Source organism: Cyprinus carpio, chromosome A16, assembly GCF_018340385.1.
Source record: "Cyprinus carpio isolate SPL01 chromosome A16, ASM1834038v1, whole genome shotgun sequence".
NCBI classification, from domain to species: Eukaryota; Metazoa; Chordata; class Actinopteri; order Cypriniformes; family Cyprinidae; genus Cyprinus; species Cyprinus carpio.
Genome location: NC_056587.1, coordinates 16,283,775 through 16,306,622, shown reverse-complemented (window position 1 = coordinate 16,306,622; position 22,848 = coordinate 16,283,775). Strand labels below are relative to the sequence as shown.

At 36.1% G+C, this 22,848-nt stretch overlaps 2 protein-coding genes across 4 annotated transcripts in view; one reads left to right on the top strand and one right to left on the bottom strand.

The window, feature by feature from the left end:
* LOC109110318 (dolichyl-diphosphooligosaccharide--protein glycosyltransferase subunit STT3B) overlaps positions 1-9,441 on the top strand; it is a 49,430-nt gene extending 39,989 nt beyond the window's left edge. Inside the window, exons 9-16 of the mRNA XM_042772951.1 lie at positions 2,190-2,344; positions 3,126-3,337; positions 3,900-4,087; positions 4,179-4,350; positions 4,539-4,712; positions 5,930-6,043; positions 6,202-6,408; positions 7,755-9,441. Of these exons, the coding sequence (XP_042628885.1) occupies positions 2,190-2,344; positions 3,126-3,337; positions 3,900-4,087; positions 4,179-4,350; positions 4,539-4,712; positions 5,930-6,043; positions 6,202-6,408; positions 7,755-7,835 (1,303 nt within the window). The 3' untranslated portion in view covers positions 7,836-9,441. The remainder of the gene's footprint in view (positions 1-2,189; positions 2,345-3,125; positions 3,338-3,899; positions 4,088-4,178; positions 4,351-4,538; positions 4,713-5,929; positions 6,044-6,201; positions 6,409-7,754) is intronic.
* Positions 9,442-10,434: 993 nt separating this feature from the next.
* LOC109071982 (oxysterol-binding protein-related protein 10-like) overlaps positions 10,435-22,848 on the bottom strand; it is a 42,729-nt gene continuing 30,315 nt past the window's right edge. For all 3 annotated transcript variants that reach the window (XM_042772954.1, XM_042772952.1, XM_042772953.1), the window contains 6 exons: positions 20,096-20,242; positions 17,579-18,068; positions 13,301-13,487; positions 13,031-13,213; positions 11,292-11,445; positions 10,435-11,026 (listed from right to left, as the gene is read on the bottom strand). In XM_042772954.1, the coding sequence (XP_042628888.1) occupies positions 10,982-11,026; positions 11,292-11,445; positions 13,031-13,213; positions 13,301-13,487; positions 17,579-18,068; positions 20,096-20,242 (1,206 nt within the window). In that variant the 3' untranslated portion in view covers positions 10,435-10,981. The remainder of the gene's footprint in view (positions 11,027-11,291; positions 11,446-13,030; positions 13,214-13,300; positions 13,488-17,578; positions 18,069-20,095; positions 20,243-22,848) is intronic.

Here is a 22,848-nt window from a genome sequence, read left to right as displayed (position 1 = left end):
GCATTCCGGCTGTCATTGCAAGTGTTTGAGCTCTGCAGTTCAGTGCAAGCTCTCACCAAACCTTCTAGTTTTGTCACATCACTCACTTGTAGTGTATATAAGGTGTTACACCAAGTATGGTGAAAGCGGCTTGTGTGACATTTAGCGCAAACTTTTCAGGACTCAATTCTGTGCACCTACTAGGGCTGCATGATTCTTGCTAAAATGTGAATTACGATTTTTCTCCATGGGTATTGAAATCACGATTCTCACATATGATTCTCATTATTTTTCAACCAAAACATTTATTGTACTCAAGTTAAATGGGTCTTTCCATTATTATAATGCTGGACTTAAAAGTAACAATAAATAGTCTCTTTTCCTCATTTTAGACACCTCAAAGTGAATAACTTAAAAGCTGTAAGCTGTTGAACATAAATAATAGAATGTAAACAATAATAAATATAAAAAAAAATAACATTGATTGGCCAATCCCGATCATTTAGGTTTTATAGAAGTGTATAGAATAAGTATATAGAAGTATAGAAGTCTGTTGACTGTCACTGTTCACCTTTTTTGCAAATAAAATAATACAACAGATGTTGCCTTCCTCGTATTATTTAATGTTTTAATTGAGAAATAAGCAAAACAAAACAAACAACAGATTTTTACAATGAACATTTTGATAGGCCTTTAAAAACTGAGCTTTCGCAAAACATTATCTATATTAGGATACTCTGGCTTATTAAAGAGCATACAAAACTTGATGTTAAACTGAACAAAATTGTAATTCATAGGTGAAGGCTGTCAGTCAGTGCAGTTACATTGTTTCACCAATAGGTGGCGGCAAGGGACTGTCTTTATGAATGAGTCATCATTAACCCATTCTCAATGAATACACTTAAAGCGTGGATTCATTCATGTATTAAAAAGGTGTTGAAATTAATTTAACTTTGAGCAACCAGCAACACATCACCTTAGTAACGCTGAAGCTGATATTTCACTTCATAGAGATCTATGGCACTGATTCAGTGCACTGAACAGCAATGATGCAAATCAAATCCCCTTAGACGTTGAAAGATACTACGACAAATATATCGCTTTCATCTTCTGACAACTGATGTTTTTTTCACTAATATTAATGAGTTGACCTGAAGAAGGACAGACGCAGGTAATCGCACATGCTCAGTTCTCCAACATGTGAATGCAGGGAAAAACATGCAAGTGAATCACCATCATTTAGACGAGATCGCATATATGTATGAAATGAGATTTTTTTTTTTTTTTTACGATTAATCGTGCAGCCCTAGCACCACCATGAACAGACGGGAACGAAATCATGCAGCTGTGGATCAGACACACTTAACAGGACATGCTGTTGTTACTGATAGGCCTTGTATTGTAATTTCAATTAATTAAATTTTTGTGGCAGCCCTACAGGTACTGCAGTGTTTGTACGTCTCTCAGCCATAAACCCTTGACTTTTTGCCAATTTCTTCTTGTTCGCCCATCATAAATTCATAAATGTGTAATTCCCTCAATGCAGCAGCTCTGCAGGGAGACCCACAGTCCTGTCGAGCTCTCGCTGTGCGCAGTCCGCACAGATACGGAAGGTCAGGTCGCCAGATAATGATCACAACACTGATAGTCACCAAAACTGAGCACAGTAATGCAGCAAAACTGAGAGGGCGAGCAGCAGCACAACTCCTCAACAAACGACCCCTGTTCAGAAACCGTGCAGTTTTTGTCGAAGTCTTGACGTTGTTTCACTTATTGATCCTAAGGGAGTGAAAGGCTTTTTGTTTGCCATTGGAGATGTGCTTCGCTGATATAATGTAGGCTTTATTCTTCAGAGTTGTTTTGTTGTGGATTTTGTGGACACTTTGCACTCAACTGACAATCTAATTGAACTCTTCCGAAACATTTTAGACTGGTTTTAAAGTCAGTATGAAATTGGAATTTATAATGGTTGATTCTTGTCGTCCTAATCTTTCATCAAAAGTGCATTCTTCCTCTGAAATGACTTATCTGTTGTCTGATGTCACTTAGGCCGTGTTGGTTTAGTTCATGTAAAGTACTAGCCAAATAGCTATAGGCATCGTATTAGACTGTAGTTGTTAGTGTAGCTTGCCAGTAGTTAATACTAGTTAATTTTATTTGCATCATTTTACACAGTATGTTAACAAAGCCCATTTGCCTGTTATGCTCAGATACGCGAAGATCCACATCCCCATCATCGCCTCTGTGTCAGAGCACCAGCCCACCACCTGGGTCTCCTTCTTCTTTGACCTGCACATCCTGGTCTGCACCTTCCCAGCAGGCCTCTGGTTCTGCATCAAGAACATTAACGATGAGCGAGTCTTTGGTGAGCACGTCTAACATCCTTGATATTACCAGACAATGTTTCTTCATTCAGTTCAGTTCGTCATTTAAAGTCATTACAAAAATGGTTTAGAAATATGAAGTCCTGATTATATGTTTGCAGATGACGTTTGATTTTATGTTTTCGTCTCTAATGAAATGGCATTTAAACATTGGTGAAACTTTAAGCTGATGTCTTTGTCATTTTCATACAAGTTACTTTGGAATCATCTTAAGCCATAGTTTATAAAGTATTCATCTAAAAATATTTATCCATTGAATTCAAAATATATGAAATGTTGTCAGGGTATATTGTTGAAATGTCCCTTGCTTTTCTGTAAGATCTTAATTTTGATCTTCTAGAAGTGCCACTAAACATCCTTGAGCTTATTTCTGCCAGCAGGCGGTTTATTCTGAACAATTTTAAGTTGTAGAGACTGTGTCCTGTTCTGTTTTGATGTCTGCTATGAGTATTTTCATTTGTTGAGAACAGAATGCATTGAATTAGTCCCAGTCCCCAGAAGTGTTTTTTTGTTGTTGTTGTTTTTTTTAATGGCTGTCATGGCGTTTCTGGAATCTTTCAGTGGAAAACAAACAAGGGAACGTGAACAGGCAACGTGTGCTACATGTTTAAAGGCCCACTTCTGTGTGTTTTAAATTTCTCTCTGGAGTCTTTATCCAGTACAGAACTATAAACACTACACTGCAGTTCATTACCATTCATTCTCTACTGCAGTGCCACATTGTGTGCTGGAATCGTAAATGTTTTCCCTCTTGCCCTCTAGTGGCTCTGTACGCCATCAGCGCGGTGTACTTTGCCGGTGTGATGGTGCGTCTGATGCTGACGCTCACCCCAGTGGTGTGCATGCTCTCAGCTATCGCCTTCTCAAGTGTGTTTGAGCACTACCTGGGTGATGACATGAAGCGTGAGAACCCGCCGGCTGAGGACAGCAGCGATGAGGACGACAAGAGGAATCAGGGGAATCTCTATGATAAGGTCAGCGAAGGGACAAAGGTCAGGCTAAGGACCCCTTGGTAGAATTTTTTTTTTACAATGTTTTTGCTGTACAATAGCTTATGTATGCTTCCATTTAAATAATTTTCATAAAGTTATTATTAAATATTTTAAGATATTTTAAAACAAATCATAATTATTATCCATTATTATTACAGCCATTATTCTTTTGACAGTTAGATTTATATATATGTACTTATAAAAATTAGAAGTAATAATAATAATTCCTCAAATATTGTAGTGTTATATCTATTCAATACCTCATCATATTTATGTTAAATAACTGTTATAATTTTTTTTTTTTAGTTTATTATTATTAATTTATAAGTAGTTGTTGTTGTTGTTGTTGTTGTTATTATTATTATAACAACTGCAACTATTGTTAGTTTGAACGGTAATTGCCAGACCCTCGTTGAAGACCCTGTGTTGTTTTATAGGGAATATTTTGTTGTTGCACAAAACAGAATTGTGATTTGTGGGTGGCTTGTTTGTATGTCATCTGTATTCAGTCTGGTTTAATTGGTTGGTCCTTGTGCTTTTGCAGGCGGGCAAAGTCCGAAAGCACGTGTCAGAACAGGACCGGCCAGAGGAGGGTTTGGGCCCCAACATTAAAAGCATCGTTACCATGTTAATGTTGATGCTCTTGATGATGTTTGCGGTGCACTGTACGTGGGTCACCAGCAACGCCTACTCCAGTCCCAGCGTAGTGCTGGCGTCATACAACCATGATGGGTGAGAGCACATTAATATGATCTATTTCTTGTTTAAAAGAAGGAATATCTGAGTTGCTGATTTTTCTTCATTTATTTATAATTACCTCCAGATCACGCAACATTCTGGATGATTTCCGTGAAGCGTATTACTGGCTCAGGCAGAATACAGATGAACATGCTCGAGTCATGTCCTGGTGGGACTACGGGTATCAGATCGCAGGAATGGCCAACCGTACCACGCTGGTGGACAACAACACGTGGAATAACAGCCACATAGCACTGGTGAGGACAGCTAACTCGGCTTCAGACGCTACGATGGTGTCTGATTTGCTGTTGTTTAGGAATAAATGGTGACTCTTTCTAAAACATCAGGAAGTTAACTGATTTATTTTTGTTATCAGTGCTTTGGCTCAGTAGTGCCATTTTGAGGACAATGAAAGATCATGATCAATATTCTGTTTTCTCTGTAGGTCGGTAAAGCCATGTCCTCCAATGAGAGTGCAGCCTATGAGATTATGAAGTCCTTGGATGTGGATTACGTCCTGATCATTTTTGGGGGAGTGATTGGATATTCAGGAGACGACATTAACAAATTCCTGTGGATGGTGCGCATTGCTGAAGGGGAGCACCCTAAAGATATCCGGGTCAGTGTCAATCCTGAAATATCTGTAAAGGACTTCATTATATTATTGTGTTATTGAATTTGTATAATAAAGGACAGTTTAGGGTTGGATAGGTTTTTTTTTCTTCTTTCTACAGGTTTCTTAAGGGTTTTTCCATTGATTTAATTTATATAATTAATACGATGCATACTTTTTAACTTTTTTATTATTTAAAGAAACCAATCTAATGTATAGTTGACATTTGTGGCTTAATACTATAGTAAAGGAATATTAGTTTTTCAGTTTGAGTGTTTTCAGCCTGTTTATTTTCATATAAAAATATGGCATGCAGTTGCTTCACACATGGTATAAACGTTCAATGTAAATTGTGATTATCATAATTAATTGCAATTACAATTTCAAGAGCATAATCGACAATTACGATTTTTTTCCATAATCTTGCAGGCCATATATATTTTGAATTCAGAACCTGCAAAAAGTCATTTCAGGGAGGTATCCCGAAGCCATTGTGCTCCTGTTTCTAGATAGACATAACTGATTAATTTGGTTCGGGAGAAGAGATAAAAGCCCGCCCACACTGACAATTGATTGGTTGATTTGCCGAAACAGGCCAATCAGGATGCTCTCTGTCTTACGTGCGCTTCGCACACACGCACACTAGCACATACACTCAAGGTCTCTCGCTCCGTCTGCCTCTCTGCCGTGCGCGCGCTACACGATTTGAAACACAGTCTCTTCTTTGCGCGCTCTTGCTCGCTCGCTCACTCTAGATTCCGGGAGATTCTAACTAATTTGCGGGCATCAGGGAGCCGCTATCAATATGCGGGAGACTCCCGGGACTTCCGGGAGACTTGGGATGTCTGTATATACACTGTGTTTGTGTGTGAGAGTGTATTTAAAAAAATAAATAAATAAAAGATTTTTAGTTTCTATATTTTTACTTGGATTTTTTTTCCAATGAAAATAGCCATAGCAGTTTGGTATGACATTTAAAAACAAACCAAAAAATAAAATAAAAAATGTGTGTCACTATAGAGGGATTGAAGTTTTCTGACGGGATTTTAGTGTGCTGATGGCGCAACAATGATTATTTATTTTATTATTTTTTTTAAATGTCTTTTTACCCCCAAACTTTGCTTTTAATTAACAGGGACCTTTTGATAGCAGTGATGATGTGTTCTATTATTCCATATGTCAGAAACGAGTCCTCAAACTGCCTTCTTTTTGTTCTTTTGTAGGAAAGCGATTACTTCACACCACAGGGGGAGTTTCGAGTGGATAAGGCCGGCTCTCCAACCCTGCTCAACTGCCTGATGTACAAGATGTCTTACTACCGCTTTGGTGAAATGCAAGTGAGTGTTTCTACGCTTAATTCATTAGGTCCATATACAAGAGTCTCGTAATTGTGTTGTGACACTGGTTGAAAGCAAGAGCTGATCCTTGAGCTGCCACCATTGTACAATAGTCTGAAGCCTTGCTGCTTGCTTAATGCCAAACACCTCCTCCACAGCTGGACTTCCGCACACCACCTGGATTTGACCGGACACGAAATGCAGAGATTGGTAACAAGGACATCCGTCTGAAGCACCTGGAGGAGGCGTTCACCTCCGAGCACTGGCTGGTGCGCATCTACAGGGTGAAGAAGCAGGAGAACCGGCAGGCTCTGGACCACAAGCTCCGCAACATCGCAGCCAAGCAGAAGTACACCTCAAAAAAGGTTCTTCCCTCTCTATTCCATTAGAACGGAATTGTTATGGTTCTTGTAAAAAGTTGTAGCTTAATAGCGGTGTTTGTATTAAGACCATAGTAACCACCATAGCAAGTTAAAAATTCAGTTTTCAGGAATGTTCTTAATTGATGGTCATGAATGATTAATTGATCATTAATTTTAATGTTAAAAGAACAAAATTCATGTTGGAGGGCTACCATGTCCATGTCGCCTTTTTAATAATACTGTTTATAATAATAATAAATATTCATATGATAATAAATATGTTTTAAAAATTGTACGTTTATTTATATAATTGTAAATATTTTTATCATATGAATCTTTATTATTACAGTGTTATTACAATATTACTTTGTATAGAGTGTGTGTGTGTGTGTGTGTGTATATATATATATATATATATATATTTGTATGTATATATATATTTGTATGTATGTATGTATGCCTGTATATATATATATATATATATATATATATATATATATATATATATATATATATATATATATAATATGTGTGTGTGTGTGTATAAATGTAAAACTTTAAGCAATAACCCATGTAATAAAATTACTTCAAACATTAAGGCATTTTAAACAAAATGAGATTTCAGACAAATTATTAATGAAAATGTGTCTTCATCTAAATAAACTAAGGCTTTGCCTGTGCTGTTTCCATTAAAAATCAGAGGCAACCCCTGCATTTTAATCACGGTCCAAACAAAGATGCTAATTACGTGTTATTTAGATTGTAATTAGATTGTATAATTTTTTACATTTGAACCGAATGGTCTGATTTGTGAAACTATACTACATAAAATATCTGAACGACACAAAAGCATCAAATGAGCAGAATGAGATGCAAATGTCACTCGCTGACAGCAGGTGGCGCTTATGGAACAGCAGGTATTTATAGGCTGCTGGCCCTTTAAGACCGAATGCACGGATCCAATATAATGATGCACGTTAGTTTCTTTTTCCACTGTTAACATTTGCTTAAGACATACGAGAATACTTGCTGAGATGGTTATTTTGTGCAAATTTTGTGTGCATATGTCCATTCAAATGAAAGGCTGTGCGAAAGAGGGCTCAATTCTGTGTTTGTGTGGTTTGTGTAGAGGGATCAATTCTGTTCAATTTTGCTAGCCCGGTTTATTAATGATAGTAGCAACTATCAACTGTAAATACTATAAGTAGTTAAAATACATTCCTTAATTTTCTTAAATTATTTAACATAAATCTACATTATAACACGGTCTGGTTGTACTTTCATATCCAATGGTAAATTTTCATTATGAATGTTGACTATCCTGATGTGTTATTTCCTTTGGTTCACAGACAGCCAAGAGGAAGAGGGGACACATCAAAAACAAATTGGTTCTGAAAAAAGGCAAGAAACTGAACAAGAAGTCTGTTTAGCTATTGAATGAAAACCTTGAGAACGGAAAAAGAGGAAAACAAATGCAACTAGTAAGTAATCCACCAATCAAAAAGAAGAACAAACACGTTGTCTGGCGCCGCCCACCTGAGAACATTTGATTGGAGGCTTTTGGTCCTGTGATTGCCATGACGACACGGAGGTTCCATGATGGGTTCGAGGATGAGGCGAGGACGGGGATCTGCACCACGGTTTTAATCTGACATCTCTGGACTTAGTTTTGTTCTTGTGTTTTCTCTTTTTGTTTTGTTTTTGTTTTTTTGTACTTGAATGTGCTGGTGAAGCGCGAGCGCTGCCGGGGTCTCAAACGGCACGCACTGTTTGTGGTACAGTTTAATATAATCCAACCGAATGCTAAAACAACCAACAAATATGAATTTCATGAAGCTCAGTGAACCTTGGAGCACCAAAGAGACTTTTCATTAGTCAGAGCCTGTAATAAATTAACTTTTGATTTAAAAAACAGTTTAAAAATAAAAGATATGGAAAAAAAAAACAAAAGAAATTTGGAGCTATCTACAGTGCGACAGCCCCTAAAATGCTCTCTTGGTTTTAACAGTTATCTGACGAACCCGGTTTCCTATGTGACAGAATGCAGTGGGCTCTTTGTGGCTCTTAGTTTTTTTTTTTTTTTTTTTTAAGGCAGACATCGCAAAGGACTTGATTATTAGTAATGTTTAACTCTTGTGGTGATTTTGAATATAAATAATTTTGTTTGTTACATCATTTTGAATGTTTTTGTTTTGTTTTTCTATTGGTTGTAAGATTTTATGCAATAATTCTAAATTCAAATGAAGAAAAATCCGCTTTTATTTCCTATATCTCTCATGTGTTTTGTCCAGATGGGGGCGCTGTGGTTTGGCATCTCCTGCGCACAAGTTTGCGAAAAACAGATGCTTATAGATGCTTTCTTGGGTCAATTAGAAATCTTATTTTTTCCCCTTCCTAAACAACTGTCTGCCAGGACAGAGAGTGAGCTGAATTAGTTGTAGGTTTATAAAATGCTGCATTACTAGCCTGAATGCACTTTGTCTTAGTTCACCTTAATGTGGATCCACTACTGAGTAGCATGCAGGTGGAGAGTGCGTATTTTTAGTGTGAATATTCAGACAACTTTTTTTTCTTTTTCTTTTTTTTTTAAACATTGTAAAGGGTGCTTCCTGCAACATCCGGTAAGTTTTCTTTTCTGCCATTTAAACTTCCCCTCTTTGTTTGTTTTCAGCCTTTCTGGTTTCCAACCTTACGTATTGCTTTTGCTTCATCTGTTTTTTATAAGATAATTAGAAGGAAAATTTGATCGGTTTTCCCCCTCTTCTCCATAACATATCCATATTATTTTGCTCGGAGGGCTCTGAAGCTTAGGGGAAGGTATTTATTAACAAGAATGCATTTGAAGTTGAGAAGAAGCCTTTCATCCTGAGATGCAAAAACTGTATTTTCCGTTTCATTTTCAAGTTAAAATTTATTCCATAAATTGTAAAATAAATAAAAAAATATATAAAAAACGAGGGAAAGGCAAAGATGCGGTTTGTGAGAATAAGTTGATGCCATTTGTGAATAAAAGACTCGATGGAAGAATCTGCCTTATCCATGTTTGCAATCCCACATCCTTTTTTCATTTTGTGTAGGATCATCTTGTTTTAATAGAAATGTCATTCAAAACATCTGCTCCAGCTGCTCGTCATTGGTGTTATTCTACATGTGTCCTCTAGGTGGCAGCTCCTGCACATGTATTAATGTATGTGTGTGTAGACATATACAAACATATATATATATACACACATGTGTCACTAGCTTTAAATACACCATTATCAGTCTCAGTCAGACGCTCAAGACATTAATGGAAGTCACAAAAAGGAGCAAATTATGTAACTGGATGTGCTTCAGCTGGTTTTAGAAATATTACACATATTTGTCCTAGTTATGAAAATACTGAGGGGGAAGCTGATTAGTGATACCTAAATTCTGAATTTGCGTCTGTGGCTTCAATCTGACATTTCCTTATTCTGATGTGCAAACTCAAGCCAGTTTAACTGACAGCTGATGTTTACTGCATTAGACGCATTGCAAATAGAATGCGTTTCAATTTCCACAAAAGCTGTATACTTTTTAAAGCATTTTTTTAAAGACACATAACTTTTTTTTCTTTTTTTTTAAATGTATTTGAAAAATTAATTGAAACTAATTAGACAAAACCCAAAAAATGGCAAACGTCAATGTTTTGATCTCCTGAGGTTGGTCTTTCTTTCTTTCTTTGCAAGGACCACTTGTTAAGAAGAAAATAGGCTGTTTTTTGCACCCTATTAAAACAACTAACGTTAAAAGCAGCATGCATTTTTGTAAACACATGAGCGAAGTAACACAAACAGCATATGATTCTGCAGAAATAGTCTTAGAAATAGATTTCTCTGTTAAAGAAATGTATAATGTGGTTAAAAATTAAAACATGAAAAGGTCAAATTTCTGAAGAGCTGCTTTTTAAAACCAACTTGCATTTAATTGATAAGTGAAGTGACTGAAATGCATGCATATCACTGACCTTACTAAATCAGCACAAGGGAAAAATACATTTGCACATCATTTTTAAATCTGTTCATTACATATCAATTTTATTCTTTCTTCAGGAAGCTCAACTGAAGCACAATACTGTCCTCATATGGTAAGATTGATTCAGTCATTCAAATAAAATAAGAACATGAGAGGTGAGCTCTATTGAACATGAATACATACTCACATACTCAATATCTGCCTTTATGGTGTTCTAAAATAACAGTTATACTCTGATACAGATGCTACATCTCTCCTGTGTGAAAAATCACTTAACTCAGTATTGATTACCAGATGTAATATACAACTATAAAGATATTCCACAAGGTCACACAATTCAGGCCTCCATGAACAATCTTTATCATCCAGAGGGTCTTTTGAGGTATTTTTACCACCCTCAAGTTCATTTTTGTTTTTGGCACCTTCCATTCTCCATAAGACGAGCTGGAAAAATGGATCAATGTCTTTCTCTGCTGCTTGTGTTCATTGGTCGGCCAGCCCCTCGCTCACATGGACACTCCCACCCGCTGGGCTAGAGGTCTGTGACGGACCCAAATCATGTGGCTCCAGCGTGACTTCATCACTTTGTCTTCCACAGAGGATTGTGGTACACCCATCTGTCCCCCTGCAGCCAATTCAAGACAGAAACAAATGTGTCTTAAGCAAGCACCTCTGATTGGGGTCTGGAGAACTGAAACTCATCTAAATAGAAAGGGCTTCCTTAAAACCAATTGCTTGACTAGTCCTTCAGAAAACAAACTGAATAGTCAATTATTAACAAATGTAGTTTTGCACATCTTTAGGAAAATGAAAAAATTGTACTTTTATGCACAAATGTAGGCTTTGACACGGCAAGTCTCAAAAGCCTCTAGAAGTCTAGAAAGCCTCACCTCTTTAATGAAGTACTTGGGTTTCCAGGTGGTGCTGCTGGCTGTCCTCTGCTTCCCTTCTCTCCTCTGTTTCTCCTCCAACTGGTGTTTGTGTTCAGTGGCCACATCGATATCGCCGGCCTTCAGCGCTGCTGTCACATGCTGCCACAGCCGCCTGTTAATCATTGTCACAAGACAGGATAAGGACATGAGAAGCAGCGTACTTTTCGAATTGTTTCAAACTGAACAAATTTTATTTAACCATTGTGTGTCAAAATATGTGGAAGAAATAACGTTTTCAACCATAAAAATAAATGTCATTTATATAATTTATATTTTGGTCAATATAAATATTACATGATTGAAAATATTTTTAAAAAATGGCCAAGGGTGGACAATAAATAAAAAGTATAAGGAAATATAAATAACAAAATAATAATAAATATTTTAAAAAATATATAAGCAATATACTGTATGATATATTTGGCCATTATGGGATATTTTAAAATATACTTAAAAATAAATTGAAAATGTATTTTTTGCCATATGGGCAATCACTTTACAAGTCAGTTAAGTTTCTTGAGTAGAATAAAGCTGCAAAACTCTGCTGTTTAGTCAAGGGGTGTTACATCTAGCCATATTGATCAGGATAAGAAAAGCAACCTCAGATGATGAATCAGTCATATCTTTTATTAAATTGGACTCCAAAACTTTCGAGGATCAATAGATCCACACTTTTCGCATGCATACCACAGCTTCCATGCACCTCTCTTCTTTTGATTTCATTACCACCAGGCTGAGAGCATTAGACTACTCTGATGGGGCTCTGTCCTGTCCGGCTGGATCTCTCCTCGACAATAAGTCAATAAGCAGCATTAGAGATTATTAAGTGTAGCCTCCAGCTTGCTCAGGGCCAGAGCGGTGCATGAGGGTCAAGAGTATTTTATAAGAGCTCTCGAGGGGCAGGATTTAGCTAAAATGCGCTAAAGTGCGGGCTGCTCATCCACCATGGTATTATCCAGATCACTAAGCTCTGATCTTTTGCACTTGTTATTTATTTGTATTGTCTGAGTACCTCTATTCCCTTGAGGTTTCACTTCCATTTGAAACAATGAAAACAGACAGTAATGGACTTGTGTAAAATGAATAAAGCTAAGTAACTCTACAAATGTTATTTATATAAATGTATTTAGTCCATTTTGTACTTTGGCAAGTTTGATAATCAGATCATTTTGGCCTTTCTGCCACTAGACACAAATGACTGCAAAAAAGAAAAAGAAAAGACTTTTAAAAACGTAAAAAAAAAAAAAAAAAACCTTAAAAAAAACAAGGCTGCAAATAAATAAATTCTATAAAATAAAATAAAAATTAATAAAATAAAAAATAAATAAATTAATAAAATAAAATGTAGTTATTTAACAAGAGTTGCCAAATTTAGGTAATTTTAACAATATTTAGTCCAGGATTTTTTCAATGGTTATGAACGTTAGGTTTTTTTTTTTTTTTTTTTTTACTTTTAAACAAAGTTTTAATGCTGCTACTCACATTATATAGAAAGTCTATTACGTCTACTATGAAAAGAAATATTAATATTGGATAAAACAATGCAAAAATAAAATGTAATTTAAAATAAAACAAAATTGTAAAACACTGCTTATAGCAACTTTAAAGAAAAGGTCTTTTATGTTAATTCTCATCATTGATTCTTTTGTAAGCAACTAAATTGTCATTATTGAAGCTAAATAATGAAAACTCCTCACCTTGATTCATACTGGCCCTGTTTCTCCAGTGGCCGGATCTTTTTCTTAATGACTGGCAGTTTGGACGTGTCAATCACTTTGGTCTCTCCGCTGCTGTAGGTGAACTCCAGCGTCCCGTTCCACTCCCCCTGAGCCTTGCAGACGATGGTGCCGGTGGGGTTGTGTTTTACCTCAGCCGTGACTCTGTTGGAGAATAAGAGAAAATGAGTTTTACCTGATCTCAAATAAAACAGGCTCTCAAAGACAAGTCTCTTCCTAGAAGACTCTCACCTGTGAACCTTCCCTCCATAGAAGGGTTTGGTGTGGAATGTGACGGCGGCAGAGTATCCACTTTTGGCGCAGGAGATGGATACTTTTCCACCCAGCTCCACCCAGGGCACTGTGAGAATGGAGCGGGCGTAGGCAGATGGCAGTGTGAACACATACTCCTCATCATGCTCCAAGAGATGTAAAATACCTAGTGTAGAGCACAGGGCACGGGTCACACTCTCTTCAGCAGAACACACACACCAGGAAGTGTAGCTACAGTACAGAACGCTTTCAGCTCATCTCTGATTAAAAGATTGACATCAGTTCTCATTCACATTGATCCCAGAGCTCTGTAGGAGTTTACAAAGCTCTTGCATGATTGGTGCCATCTCATTGTGTCCAGTCCCAACCAAGTCCTGTAAGAATTCTCTAAATAATGAAATAAGATCCTACTGGATAAACTGAAATCATGTATTTCATTTTATTAGTTCAGTTTATCCAGGATCAAAAAATGCCAATTTAATTCAATATTTTTTAATTGCTTGGCAACTTGATATTTTATAAACTGCAAAGGTTTAATGCTGCTACTTAATCTTAGTGTTGTGGGATTATGGACAGTGAGGTTACTGTTAACTAAAAATAAAAATATAAAAAAATATTTTGTTCATTTGAATTAAAGCTGAAATAAAATAGAAATATTAGATGAAAAATAAAAAATAGAAATCTTGCCTTGGCAACAAGCTAATTTAAAATGTTTAAGTTGAAGTACTTAAATTACTAAAACTGAATGAATTAATGAATAAATATAAAAAGCTAAATAGAAATATAAAAAAACTACAAAATATAATAAAAAGCACATGAAATTACTAAAACTAAAACTGTATGAATAAATAAATATAAAAAAGCGAAATAAAAATATTAAAAAAATGACAAAATATACTAAAAACAAAGAAATTACTAAAACTAAAACTAAATAGTTAATTCAAAACATCAATAAATACTATAATAGTACACAAATAATACTACAAACACAGGGATAAAAATAATAGTAAATGTAAAAAAAAATAGAAATAAAGATCTTTGACATAATGAGTAAAATGAAGCCACATCAAACCATCAAAAAATAATAATAATAATTATTAAAATTCACTATGAAAATTACAAGTTCATAGTAATATTAAGTTAAATATTTGATTTTTAGTACATTGTTTACCTCTGTATGATAAACAATTCTGCTACTGTCAACATTTGATGTCCGATTTAAAATCTGGATTCTGAAGCAAAACTAGTTGAGAACCTCTGTCTTTCTTGAGCATATTAGAATTGGTTTCAAATTATATTAACAATTCATTAGTATGCCTTTTGATTTTTTTTTTTTGGTATTAAATTCAAGCTTAATTTCCAATATAATCGTTCTGTACAGCCCAGTGTCATGTGTTTTAATGTTCTGATGCATCATTTTTTTGTTGTTGTTTTTTTCTCAATGATATAACTATATCAGTTTCCTGGTGTACTTTGATTTTTAATATATTAAAATGCAAGTCTCGAACTACAGTTGGAAGTTATTAATTAAAATGATGAATTGTGTCTAGCTGTGTAACTCCTGTAACATCTGAACAGCGCGAGCATGTTCACAGCAGCTCTCTCAGTGGGCCTGGCCTCTTTTTCTTTGGGTGGTTACATAATAGACAGCTGTCTAGTGGCAAAATCTCTGTGGGCTTTTAGCCAGTCTGACAACAGCACATCTGTTTCCCAGAGACAAGAGAGCTGAGGTGCGGGTGCAGTTCGGCTCCCTGTCTCTGGATCTCTGCCCCAGAGGGGTCAAACATGCTGCGGCCCAAAGCAGTGCTGCTGGAGCAGTTCCTTATGAGAATGCTGATGCCAGAGCTTCTCTGATGATCCGAGTAGAGGACAGTAGAATTCATCAGTGCTGCCTGACACATGAGGAAACTACATTTGATGGAGTCGACATGGCTGATTAACAGAAGGGACATTCACTGTGTGAAGGGTGTTCAAGCACCCATAATTCACTCATGATGTCAGTTTGTAGGCGAATTTGGAATGCTAATTGACTATGGGTTCCATCAGGAATTTCAAATTGGTTTTTAGAACAGTAAATATTTTTCTGTAGCACACACACACACACACACACACACACACACACACACACACACACACACACACACACACACACACACACACACACACACACACAAAAGCATCATATAGATTTGCAACTACAGTACATAAGTGAGAAAACTGCATAATTTTCATGTTTGGGTGAAGCATCTTTTAAATTCCTTTAATTTCCTGCTGCCTCAATTAACAGTGTGTACATTACTCGAGGGGATTAGTGTTATAAGTAATTAATGTTGTCCTAATTACAGAAGAGTCCTAACTGGTTAAGCACACCAAATGCTACCTTCATCCTGCATGATCATCCACTTCAGTGCACACTTCAGAGTTTGGGAGTTTTGAGAACATGCTTAGGTCCAGAAATTTCTATTTCAAATAAATGCGGTTCTTTTGAATTTTCTATTCATCAAAGAGTCCTGAAACAAATTTATCACAGTTTACACAATAATATTAAGCAGCACAACTGTTTTCAATGTTGATAATAATACGAAATATTTCCAAATCAGCACATATAAGCTGAGTGAAAATTTAGCTTTGCATCACAGGAATAAACTAGATTTTAAAATATATTCAAATAGAAAACGGTTATTTTAAATCATAACAATATTTCACACAAATATTTTTTACTGTACTTCTGTTGAAATAAATTCAGCTTTAGTGTGTATAACAGACTTCTTTCAAAACATTTAAAAAACTTTAAAACAGTAGTGAATTTATACATGGTAAACAAATTTAGGGTAAACTATTTTTAAATCTGTTTTAGTGCTACATTCCCTAAGTATTTATAAAGCAACATTTATCTTGTGCCATCTGACACTTTGTCACAATGCATTCTGGGAATTTATTCTCTGTGAAGAATATAGTCAAAACAAGATATCCTTATTAAATTAAGGCAGAGATTCTGAAACAGCCTTGGCATCATGGGAGTGCGATGACATTGCCTTAAAATGCTCCCTTTGTTGGCAGCTCACCAGTTTTGCCATCAGAGTGAAACATCAAGCAACTGAGTGAAGTGAAACATCAAGCAAAGGGTTTTCAGACAGCAGAACATTTCTATTGTTATTCTGTGAGACAGATGGAGTTGTGATATAAGCACCAGTAAATATCACAGGCCCTGAGGCCAACGGTCATATAACCACATCGGCTGATCTGGAAACAGTGCTCTTTGGACACACATCTGAGAGGATGGAGGAAAAACAGTTCTGCCTGAATGAGCAAACCCTCAGGCTTTAATCCAACAGTAATGAACAAAACTCAACGATCCCAACAGACAAATGACTGCCATAAACACAACACAACTTTATGAATAAATAAATACTTCTAAGAAACTATATTAGCAGTTTTTCCAGAAATGTTTTTAGTATGCAACCTGACTCACAGTAAGAGCTTATGGATGGACATTCTGATTGGCTGTGATTTGTCACATGGCAAAGTAATTTGCTTTCAGTACAACAGCCTCTTTTATCTTTCTTTGTCATTACATTGTCTTGTTTTTAACAAATGTATGCATTTTAAAATAATATTACAATTCTGGTCAATACTTATAAGACTATAATTAGTTTCATGTTATGGCTGATCAACGATTAATTACCAATATCAAAAGTATACTATTTTGTCTAAATATATTTGTCTAAATAGATAATTAATTGAAATAAAATATAAAAACTTTAACTTATTTTACTTCAGCTATTTGCCAAGGCCAAGGCAACATTTCTCATTTTCTTTAAGTTGACATGAACTAAAATAACTAAAACTAAATAAACTAAAATAACAAAATACATTAAAAAATATAATAATAACAAAAGCATAACAATTTAATAAATCTTTAACTAAAACATAAATAAACATAAAATCTAATTCAAAATATTAACAAAAACTGTAATCAATGATACTAAAATAACACCGATCACAACATGATAATTCGCAGTACGCAAAAGATTACTAGATTATTAGTGTTTAAAGATTATTTAAGTGAGCATTAGATTAAACCTAATGTTAAAATATTAAAAATGAGGATAAACAATTAAGTATCCAATTTCCACTGGTACCAATAAATAAAAGATGTGTCATTTTGGTATGGTACCAATATACTTTTCATCTTTATGTAAAACATAAAGCACACTAAAACCGAAATTGGTGTTAAGAGAGACTTATCAGACTCACCTTCTCCAACCATTGACACTCCTATAGACATGCCCATGAATTTGCTTTTAGTCCAAACATGAGTGTTGATGCATATCTGCTGCTCTTTGCACTCGCAGTAGAATCCTGAGACTGGGGGGTGATGGGACACCTGCTCAGCCACAAAACGTAGCCGGTAAGATCCTAACCCCTCACTAGAGGTGATCTGGGTGGAATGAGCAGCCGCAGGGGCTGGACTTGAGCTGGTAGTCCTGAGGGGCCGCACTTTATCTCGCTGTACGTCCCATGTGCAGTGGAAGCTCTCCCCTAGAATGGGGTTGTAAGGCTTCTTGGCCACCGCACCTTTACGACCCTCGTGGAAAGCGGTCAAGTAGTATTCCACAAACCGGATCATGCGCTCCTCTGGCGTCGCTCCAGATGTGATGGCCAAAAACACATCCGGATGGGCCATGAAGTTGGCATACATCTCCAAAAGAGAGCGCTTCTCTAGGATGAACGTGGGCAGCACCACCTGAGAACAAAAGATTTAGGCATACATTATCTGACCGATCTTTTTTGTTTTGCTGGTATTTGAGTTTGAGTGAGAAAAGCTGTTTCTGAATATAGCAGCAGAGAACATTATATTACATTGTATCATATTATTTCTGTAGTTTAAATCCTCAAAAATCATAAAAAAAATCACACTGATTCTTTAGGATGAGTGAGTGAAACACTGACTCATTCACTCCACCAATTCTTTCAGAAATACTGACTTATTATATACTATAATAACAAGCAATGACTCTGCTGAGGCTTTGTTCAGAGCTAATTTCTTCTTAACTGGCAATACTGTGTCTAAAATTACTCAATAATCCCTTCTTGTTTATTGAACTTCTGTAATTGCAATCTGTTATCCGATCAGCATGGCTATGGTTACCTGTGGCACTCACATCCACACAGATATAAAAAAACAGCAATCTTAGTTGTGTGATATTACTTATATTATTTAATATTATTCAACTTCATGCAAACGTGATCTGCTGTCAGTGTAAATGCACCTTAATACTGATCCACAAAGCTTATTGTAATAATATAAGAACTGTATGCTTGTCTCTGTGTTACAGAATCTGACTCCATGGATCAATGCTCTGTCCGTTCCCCCTGAGGCCCACAGCACACACACACACACACACACACACGCACATCACAGAACTTCATTATCTGAGCTATCCAAATGACTGCTCAAATCCTGCAGAACTATAAACACAAGCACAGAAGGAAATGTTCCTCTCAGAGAGACTAAACAAAGCCAAGGTAGGTAGCAGATAGAGAAGCACATATCACAACTAACACTAAAATATTCCTCAGGCTGATGAAGCGTAATTAGGGCAATAATATCCAGACACCTCTCGACATGCTTGAATTAGTCCATTAGATTCCTAATCAAGAGGACGAATAGCAACATCAAATCAGATAACGTTTCCGGTAACTGATTATGTAAAGTATAATTATGAAACTGAATTTCCCCTGAGCTATGACTATGTTAATAATATTCTTCTTCACGTAGTGTGGCACATTCTCAATCTGTGTCTGAGACTGGACAATATCCATATAAGGCTTTAATACATGGAAGGAAGCATGAAATTGTGGAAAAGAGGCACAAAGCTGTATACTTGAGGTCCAGTTGTATATATATGAATACAAATAAAATGTAATATATAATAAAAACAAACAAAAAAATATTCAGAACATAATATAATATACTGGTATATAAACTCATAGATAATCATTCAAATATCTGTGTTTATGGCACACAATTTGTGGGTGCATGCCACAATGTTCTAATTATAAAAATGTAATAATAAACATTTCCAAATCATAAAAAGCAGGAAAACCATCCCTTGTTCCCTTGAGATTAAGTTTTCATATTTAAAGTTTGTTAATAAACATTTCCAAATCATAAAAAGCAGGAAAACCATCCCTTGTTAATTCATGAACAAAAACATTTTATAACATGATATTGATGTACCATTTTCGTGGTAATGCAATGTCTGATTTTAAAATGGGTTTTAAAGGATGAATTTTAAGATTTTAAGTTGTCAGTTGATATATCATTTCTGATTATTTCTAAAGTGTGACAGAGAAAAAGGCAACGAAGAAGACTTTTTTTTTGACAAGGTCATACTCCTGTTATGATGTAGATTTTTGAGGGTGCACTCTTGTCATAAATTAATCTATTACTTTTCCCACATAATTTTTAACAAAAAACAATTGTATTAATTTCTATTTAGGAGTCTTAGACCTTTCCAACGATATATAGTTTATCGTGATTAGATAAGGATTTAGTGAAGTAAATGTAGGCATCCCGTATACGGGACGGGGTGACAGTTAACAGGTTAAAAGTGGATAAATAATCTTGAGTGGTTCCTGTTTGTACATGAAACGGAAGAGTGAATGTATACAAGTTGGGAATGGCCAAATTCTTTCACCACCATTAACTTCATGATTAGTTTGGGTGGGACAGCAAGTGTGTATCTGTATGTGTGTGTGTTGATATACCCGTGTGAGGTCCATGCCCAGTTTGAGTTGAGACAACAGATGGAGGATGATGCTCCTCTGGTCATCTAAGACTCCGAGGTCTTCCTCCTCATTATCTTCTGTGTCTGTGATCTCCTCGCTGGAGTCCACCGATTCTGAGCTGGAGCTCTGCAATCACACGCAAGATCATTTGTGATTTACAGTTAATTATATTTTTACACCTAATTTCTCTGCACCACATCCATGGCATGCTGTGAAAGGCCATATCAACACATAAGAAAAACAAAATCATGGTAAATCATCACATAAACAGTCATGACATAAACAGTCAAAATTATGAGATATTAAGTTATAACTATGACATAAGTCTATGTATTCATTACAATGTTTTAAATCATAACTATGACAAGGTTAAATGATAATTTTTGTTTGTCTTAATTATGACTTTTTAAATCTCATAATTTATACTTTTTTATCTCATAATTATGACTTACTGTCTATTTTTCATGTAATTATTGTAATTTACCAAGACATTATTTATGAAGGTGGAAATGGGCTTTAATACTACGCTGTCAGTCACCACAGACAATTATTTTCACTTGTGAAGGAACCTGATAATGTTTTATTGACTTTTTTTTTTTGAAAACAGTAAAAGAAACTGAAAAGAGAGAATTGTTTAATTTATAATTTAAATGTAATTTGAAGTTGTCTTTGAATTATAAGTTGTCATTTAACTTAATGCATCTTTGTAAAAAAAAAAAAAAGACAAATACTTGTTGGTTGCAAGGCAACTGTGTGTTCAGGCTTGGGTGGCTAATATAGTTGAGACCTCCTGCGATCGCTCATACAGTACAAACACATTACATTGTTCTTAATGCATAATGTAAAGAAGCACCTGCTCCAAAGCATCATGGGAAGTGTATAAAAAGCCCCTTCCTCTAAGGGCTCTACTTAGACAATGTTGGCAGATGAGCGGAGCAGATCACATGATCCTCTCTCATGTGGATCACTCCTTTTTCCTTTTCAAGGCACATGAATGTGAGTAACTGAGGGGCAGCAGATGGGATCTAAATGGGTTACAATATGATTAGACTGCAAAGTAAAACAGTAGGGTTTTGTGGGCAAGCTGTAACTCTTACAACTGGGCACAAACCATTGCCCGTGGCATTATGGCTCAATTTTATTAAATTCTCTTGCAAGCAATTTATCATCTTCTCTCCTAGCGGTAAAAAGGGAATATTGTGCTCCTGTAAAAAGTACAGGAGCTCATCGAGACGGATGGGACGTCCTCATTTCAAGCTGCCGCGATCAACCTGAAAATTTCATAGAACAAGAGCAGAGCACTTCCTCTCTGCCTTTGCATCATCACAGATATGATTAAATAAACACATGTGAATGAGGTCACATGCAAGGTCATGCATCCAGCGTGACCACAAATCTATAACACATGCATCACCAATACTAAATACAATGTTCCATGCTGGCATCTTATTCAATTATCTCCAGATACAGTACTCAGGACTGTCCTTGTATTATTCTCAAAGGAACATGTCGAGGACACTCGAAACAATGTGTGTCCTTCTTACTCTGTGGACACTCAGTTGGATGGTTTTGTTTTGTTGGAGTGTTTAGTAGCTACAGTAACTAGCAAAAAGTTGATTGTGGAAGCCGCTCATGCGAATCAATTCAGAGCTAATTAAATACACAGCGAGTTTAGAGATGCAGCGGAATGAAGACAGTAGAATAGGGAAAAGCAAGAAAATTTACCTTGATATTTCTCCTAGAAAACAATGAGATTGACTAGAAAGAAAATGGAGACTTTGTCTTCTTAAGACTTTTCTGTCAGAGAAGAACACTCCAGTATCCTCAGTCTCTTTTAAAGTTTCAGAAGAGATCTTAATGTCTCAAACTGTGCTCAGATTTATCCTGTCTACAAGCAAAAGTCGCAGATTTCTCATCAAATTCTCCCAAAAACAAAGCTTTGTGATTCATATTACTTTTACAGCTCTATACTCTTAATGGTAAAATGGTTGTATTTGTGTTTATTTCTCCTAAGGCAATTTTATTGAGAAACATCTGAGACAAAGTGGATACATACGTAAAACATATCTTAGAACACCACTTTTCAAGAGCAACCTCTGAGCAATGGTATTTTCCACCGGTAGTTTTAATATGCCAAAATACTGGCAAAAGAACATGACTAACATGAGCCAATAACAAAAAAAACATTAAACAATGAATGAAGTTTCCTACTTTCCTTACTCCCAGGATAAACATGCATCAAACTTACATTCATTTCAGTGCTGGTTCAGAAATATGCTCTTGGGTGTTCATCTCATAGTTTGACTGTGGTGGTATCCACAAAACTCTCTTTCACGATCTCTCACTAACTCTGACACGCTTATCTCGCTGCCCAGCTGTCCCTGAGCCGAGGAACCTCCCACTCTGCCAGCTTGTGCTCTCTCTCTCTCTCTCTCTCTCTCTTTCTCTCATACTCTGGCTCCTGCCTCGACTTACCACAGACCGCTGGTTTAAAATACAGCTGAACTTCATGAGATTTGTTTGCTCAGGTCCAAGGAGGATGGAGTTGACATTATAGTAGAGAGAGAGAGAGAGAGAGAGAGAGAGAGAGAGAGAGAGAGAGAGAGAGATCATGACCGATGAAGAGATTAAATTGAGACACTCCATATGACCTTCAATCTGTCAGAGCCACTCCCACTTTAAATCACTTTCATAGTGCCCCGCCCCCATTATAATGCAACCAATTGCAAGTA